The sequence below is a fragment of the Zalophus californianus genome, chromosome 3 (assembly GCF_009762305.2).
Source record: "Zalophus californianus isolate mZalCal1 chromosome 3, mZalCal1.pri.v2, whole genome shotgun sequence".
NCBI lineage: Eukaryota > Metazoa > Chordata > Mammalia > Carnivora > Otariidae > Zalophus > Zalophus californianus.
The window spans coordinates 71,326,876-71,333,707 of NC_045597.1; the positions used below are offsets into that span (position 1 = coordinate 71,326,876).

The window sequence follows — 6,832 nt, forward strand, 5'->3', positions numbered from 1 at the left end:
ATTGGCAACATTGAGCTTCAAAGCAAATCTTCAATCTTCTATTTGTACTCGCTGTTCCCATATTTAGACCAGAGCAGCACATACTTGTCTATTGCTTCAAGGCAAGAGCAAATTCTGAAGGCATTAACTAGAGACTCACTTGAAGCAAACAAGAGAGCCCAGAATGAGCTAAGGGCAAGACTTTCCCTCTCTCTCTCCTTATGTTTTAAAGCTTTATAATAATAATTCAGAGTAGCAAAACTTAAAATCACAAGCCAGGCTGCCAACTAATTGACAAACCAAACGATTGCCTTTTTATGAGCCGCACCGATCAGTTTGTGAAATCTGATTTGGCTTTTTTTTTTTTTTAATAGTATTTTAATGTTAAACAAGCCTGGGCAGTTATGTGGTAAACAGGTTGGGTGTTCTTTCTTTCATTTGTAAAGTTTTTGTTTTTTTTTTTAAGTTTTGTTTATTTTCCCTAGGATTTCTGTCTTTAAAAGATTTTATCAAGCTCATTCTGAGTTACCTGGAGCTTTGGCAAAGTATGACTTTGAGGATGATAAATAGTGATATATGGTGCTTCTCTGCTTGACGTGTCTTTATTTAAGTAGGTTTGGAATGGAGACGATCCTGACACGATTCTTCCATAAAAATCCATATTATTTCATAGTACAAGTGCTGCCTTTGATAAGATGCCACTGACTGTAATTTGATTTTTTATGAGCTGACTGCTCCACAGTCTCTGGTCTAGGTCCTGAAAAACAGGCATTTTGAAGGGGAGAAGCAGAAATTTTATCCATGGGGCAGAGTCTGTCTTTGCAAAGCAACTAACTGGTGTGTCCCCGACAGAGCCTGAGATCCGGGCTCCTGGTCGGAACAATCAAAACCATGATAAGAGTTCATATTCCCTGGTTATTTAGTATGTGCCAACCTGAGTCCCAGCTTTCTCTGTGGAATGACTCATTTCAGGCTTGTCACAACTCCTTGACCACGGTGTTACTTTGTGCTTCTATATCACAGCTGAGGATCCTGAGGCTCCGAGAGGTCAGGTACTTTACCCAAGGTCATGCAGCAGAAAGACTCGCTAGAATTTGCAACAAGCCATCGAGGGGCCTTGCTCTGGACTTTTCCCAACAAACATGATCTTAGAAACCTGAATAAGATTAGCATGTGATAATTATATGGTTTGTTTTTGAAATGTTCCAGGCTATTTTCACCTTCATTCCCTCTTTTGCTCAGGGGGCATGATGGTAACTGGAATCCTGGAAGGTGTCTTTTCATAAAGATTAGATTTGAAAATGGCTAGATGAGAGGGCACACACACTCCCTTTTCTAATAGAACTTGAATGGGAGGCCTACTTGAGCAAATTGGGTGCCCCAAGAGATCACTTCAGTTTATTTTCCTTCTCCCAAAGATGAATTTATGTGGTGGGGTGTTAGAGGTTGCCTTTCAGTAATGCCTTTCTTTTTCTACACTTTTCTTGAACATGATGCAATTGATACCCCTTTGAAGTTTAATTATACCTCTGGCATTGTATCGCATGAAGCATTTACTCACGGCTGTGTTTTTGGAAGCTAAGTGTATAGCAGGAACGACATATTTATCTTGGAATTGAGACTTGAGAAGCAAGTTCCTCCCTTGAACGTGGCTTAAGACAGATCACCACCCCATCTGGGATTCCAACCTCAGGTACATAAGGGAGCCAAGAGTAAATTTGAAGAGTAAAGAGAGTAAGAAGACATTTTTCCCATTAATGTAGCTGAAAGCTGATGAGGGCAAGTATGGCCATCTAACGTTTCTGCAGGGTTTTAGTACTAGTATGGCCACCACCCCCCCCCCCCCGCCACCTCCCCTTTCACTATCCCACACTTATCCTAAAGATAAGAATGTTTGGCAAATCATCACTTTCAACAATGTCTATTCTGGCTTAAATACGGCTCTTGTGCCTCAAGATGAATATGGAACAAGTTGATAACATACAACTATGCTTATGAGACATGTGGCAACCTGTTGGCATTACCCAGGAGGCCCTTTGAAATTTGTCCCCAACCTGCCTGTCTGGCTGAGTTGGTAGAGCATTTGACTCTTGATCTCCAGGGTTGTGAGTTCAAGCCCCATGTTGGGCAGAGAGCTCACTTAAAAATAAATAATAAATAAATAAAAAATGGAATTAGTTCTCAACCTTCTTTTCTAGATCTAGCACCTGCCATTCTCTACCCTGCAGCTATACTAGATGGCCTGCACCTTTTTATGCCAGGTGGGGTAAAAGGCGAGTTGAGGCCACGTTTCAGAATTCCAGGGACTGGTTTTCTATTACCTCTAGGCTGCACCTTTGAGACTTAGAAACAAGACTGGGGTGGGTGGTGTGTTTCCAAGATGACCATCTTGGGCAGCCCCAACCCACAGAGACAGAGGGAATTCAATATCTTAATTTCATGCCTCCACACATTAATTTAATTCATGTGGATCCCTCATCCTGGGATGCCTTCCTTCACTTTGTCTCTAGAATTATACTTTTCCTTCAGTATCTAATCATTTTCCAGTGACCCAACCCTCTGATTGAGATGCCCCCTCCATGCTGCCATAACACCCCAGGCTTCCCTGCGTTGTAGCACACACCACACGGAGACCTCTCACATATTGCTTTGTCTACCTTGCCCACTAAACTATTAATTCATTCTGGCTGATAGTACAGGATCAATATAGTTGTTGAATAAATGAATGAATCTTTCTTTCTGTCAGAGCCTATTTGGGAAACAATTCAAGTCAGAAGATTAATTAGTGACCATAGAAGGCCTGGGATGAGCTGAGCCAGAAATGCCCCAAATCCGTTCTGCAGCCAGCTACCCTGTTCCATAGCATCACCACTCTGCCAGGTGGCTCCAGATTCTTCAAACTTTCCATTTTTTGATGCCATGAGCACCTCTGTCAGCTCTGGTCCTGTCAAAAGGAGGCCCAAGCAGGTACTAACATTTTTGGTTTTAAACTAGGCCAGAACTTCAGTAAAGAAAAAAACCCAAGAAGGCTCTAGTCTCCTACGTTGAAGAAGTGATGCTACTTCTCACCTGGGGATCATGAGTTGAGCTGGACCAGCTTTGTGGAATGTTCCATCTGCAGGTTCTCCCACATCTACCTCTGGGCCCCAACAGTGCTGTCTGCCTGCTTTTCGAAGGGGTGTAGGAATGCTCTCATGCTGGTGGCTACACAAGGACACGAGGCTATGTGACGAAGAGAATTTTCCCCTGAGACACAGCTCTGCACAAAGGTGAAGGAGATGGCCTCCATCAGCCCACTGCCAAATCCAAAGCCTGAGGGGCTTAAGGAAGTAGGAGTCTATTAACCTCTGCTAACATATTAGCACTGATCTTGTTCAAGGAAGGAAGGCTCCCATGGAGCCCTTTGACCATTTTGACTATGTAGAAGGCTCCTGAATGATCTATAAGTGCAGGGAAAATAGAAACTTCTGGGCAGCGTGAGAATCTGAGCTTGGACCATGGTTATTCCTCTTGGTCTTGTTGGAGATCTCGGCCAGGCTCTCCCTCTGTCATTTTGTCCTGCAGTTTTGCATGGAAATCACTCTGTACCTACCGAGACCTAATCAAGTGTAAATACCTTAAAATGCCATCAAAAGCCTTAGAGGCAGTGGTCAGGTATTATCACTATCACCAATAGTGAATCTGAATGACAAGATCTTTTTTATGGCCAAGTAATATTCCGTTGTGTAGATATACCATTCATCTCTCGAAATCTTGTCATTCACGACAACATGGATGGAACTAGAGGGCATTATACTAAGTGAAATAAGTCAGACGGAAAAAAAAATAAGGCAGACAGAGAAAGACAAATATTTTGTGATTTCACTTATATTTGGAATCTAAGAAACAAAACAAATGATCAAATACACAAAAAACAACAACAACAAACAGAAACAGATTCATAAACGTAGAGGGTAAACTGGCAGTTGCCAGAGGGGAAGGCTGAGGGGGTGGCATAGGCCACATAGATGAAGGGGATTAAGAGGTACAAAATTCCAATTACAAAATAAATAAGTCATGGGTACGGAAGGTACAGCATAGGGAATATAGTCAATAATAGTGTAATAACTTTGTATGGAGATAGATGGTAACTATATTTATCACGGTGAGCATTTCACAATGTATATAATTGTCGAATCATATTTGTACATCTGAAACTGGTATCATATGTCAATTATATTTCAGTTACAAAATTTTAGAAATAGCGAATCAGAGCTCCCTTGAGTCTCCCATGCTCAGCACGAGGGCAGCCCTTCCCATCCGCTCATGTCCCTGAGCTTCTGGGAGGACTGGGCCATCTCTTTTATTTGTTTATTCCCCATGGCACTCAACTCAATCAATGTTTTACAGTAAGGTGCTCGAAGTGTTTTCATGAATTGAATTGAAGGCAACAACAAGGATCTGTATTTGGTTGAACTGCATTTGTAGATCCCAAAAGATATGGGAACTTGGGCAGATTTCATAGCTTAGCCGGAGTGGTCTGTCAATGGGGAGCCCATGAGACTGGCTACACGCAGGCTGGAATTTTCCAGATGGCCTTGGATTGAAATAATCTATCTTGCTGTACAAATCTTATACCGGAAGTTCTTAATTTGGGACTTGAAAAATGTGATTGCTGTGTCTGTTGGACATCCAGAATAACAATAATAACAATAATAACGCCACCCAATAAAGTGAACATTTGTTAAGTGCCAAGCATGGAGCTAAGTAAGCACTCTTCCATGTAGCATGATTACCAAGGGACCAGGTCTGTGAGAAGTCAGGCAGTATCTTGATTTATGGCCTTGTCATCCATACCTTTTTCCTGAAGAGTTTTCAGCGTACTTGAGGTTCTTCATCATGGGCTCAGGATGGGTCTGACCTGATGAAGGAGGATGCAGGGGCCACGTTTGCTGAGAGCTGCAACAGAAGTTCCCTATATGGACCTGTTTTTGTGTTTATGGGTCACCCGTGGCGACTGTCAGCAGTTAATATAGACAACAATTTGAGGCCCTCCTAACCACCAGCTTTACTTCTTTCAAGGAGGCCTGGGGCCTTTCCCCAATGATGATTATCCTTCTTTTCTAGAAATTCAATGGACCTTGTTTCAAACTGAGAATTATGAAGTACAAGCTTTATATAAGAATAGAATATTCTTCTTTGTTTTTGTTTTTTATTTTTATTTATTTATTTATTTTTTTTTACAAATGTAAAGATTTGTTTTATTTTCTACTGGGGGAAGAAGGAGGATAAATAGAACTGTTTTCCAATTTGCTCTCCGCTGTATACACACATACCCACACACATACATACACATACACACACCAAAAATACCCCAACGAAAAAACAAAACAGAAAACTGAGAATCAAACACCAAAACACCCTCAAACTGCACCAATACTTCGTATTTTGACCGAAAGAATAGATCCTGGGAGGAAGTGCAAAATGAAAAATCAAATGACCGAAAAATGCTGAACAAACAGCATTATTAATATACAAAATATTTATATTACTGAACTAGTAACAGTTGATGTTCTCCATGTCTGTAAAACTTTGGAACCACATAGCTGATTTGTTAAATCTAGTCCATGCCAGCTTCCAAACTCCAGAAAAATTTTTAGTTAGCTTCATTCTTTGATGCCTCATCAAAATTTTCTACGAGATCTGGAACATCATCATCCTCTTCATCAATGTCTTCTGGTTTTGGTGCTTTGCTATCCAACACTTGCCGAGGGAACTGTTCAGCTAACTTCCTAAGACTTGTTAAACTGTCAGCACCAAGTGGACTTAATATTCCAGGAAGCATTTCTGTGATTGGTTTGGCTTCTGCATGACCAGTAAGTGCAAAGGTGTTAGCAGAAAGGGAAGCTTGGACTTTGGGATTGTTGAAATGAATAACTGTCCCATCATCTTTAATCATGTTCACCTCTTCAATACCAGCTATATTATTCACAGCCAGTCTTTTTAGAGAACTCTGAAGTTTTTTGTCATCAGCTGTAGCTGTTCTATGTACCACCTTCTTCTTTCTGCGAGCTGTACCCTTGCCCCCTATCCGGACCTGAGCCTGAAGTTTGGCTAACTTTTCTTGATTCATGCTGTTGGTAAATCTGAAGCAGGGAGGGTCCTCCAACAACAGCACGCGGCAAGAGCCTGTTTTTTATTTTAAGAATAGAATATTCTTTATGGTTTCCAGGAACATGCACTATTCTATTGTATGTCAAATCATAAAGCTAGGGCAGAGGACATTGAAAAACTTGGTGTTTATCATCTCTCCTCGCACGTTCTCCTCCCCTTCTTCTCCCCTCATATCCCTCAAAGCCCAACTATTTTGCTAACACTCCATCAGGTATCTCCTATGACCTGCAAAATCTATTAATAGGTGAGAAGAAAATTAACTAGTGCTGGCAAAAAAGTTGATCCCAAATCTTGAACATTTTCCATCAGAGGCAATGAAAATGGATTGGGCAACAGAGTTGAATCCTTTACCTTTCTTCTTCCATGCCACTGATTCTCTTTCTAGCAAATCGGATCGATGGGCTGAAGGGACTGGGGGAGAATGAGAATGGTGTGATGGAGGCGGAGCCCTCACCTGTCCCAGCTATGGGCATCACAGGACCAAGGGGAAAGGGCAGGAGAGACGGCAGGACAATCAACGCAATTTCATCTCCTTGGACATCAGAAGGGATAGGATTGGTGGGTAATTCCTAGAGATCCTGCTGATCCACAGGGCACAATACACAGGGCAAAGGTTTTTGAGATTACCTGAAGCTCTAAAAATGTGCAGGTGATACTGGACCCTTTAAATTTTCTTACTTTGGTAATATATACACCATGT

General features: G+C 41.6%; 1 protein-coding gene across 1 annotated transcript; it reads right to left on the reverse strand.

Annotated features, from left to right (window-relative positions):
* Window positions 1-5,193: 5,193 nt before the first annotated feature.
* Window positions 5,194-6,279, reverse strand: LOC113920852 (transcription factor BTF3 homolog 4-like). The gene has a single exon (XM_035726899.1). The coding sequence runs from the start codon at window positions 6,089-6,091 to the stop codon at window positions 5,615-5,617; it is 477 nt and encodes a 158-aa protein (XP_035582792.1). The 5' UTR covers window positions 6,092-6,279; the 3' UTR covers window positions 5,194-5,614.
* Window positions 6,280-6,832: the final 553 nt, after the last annotated feature.

Excerpts from the sequence above, each read along its gene's own strand:
- LOC113920852 (XM_035726899.1), bottom strand. The coding sequence starts at position 6,091 with ATGAATCAAGAAAAGTTAGCCAAACTTCAGGCTCAGGTCCGGATAGGG.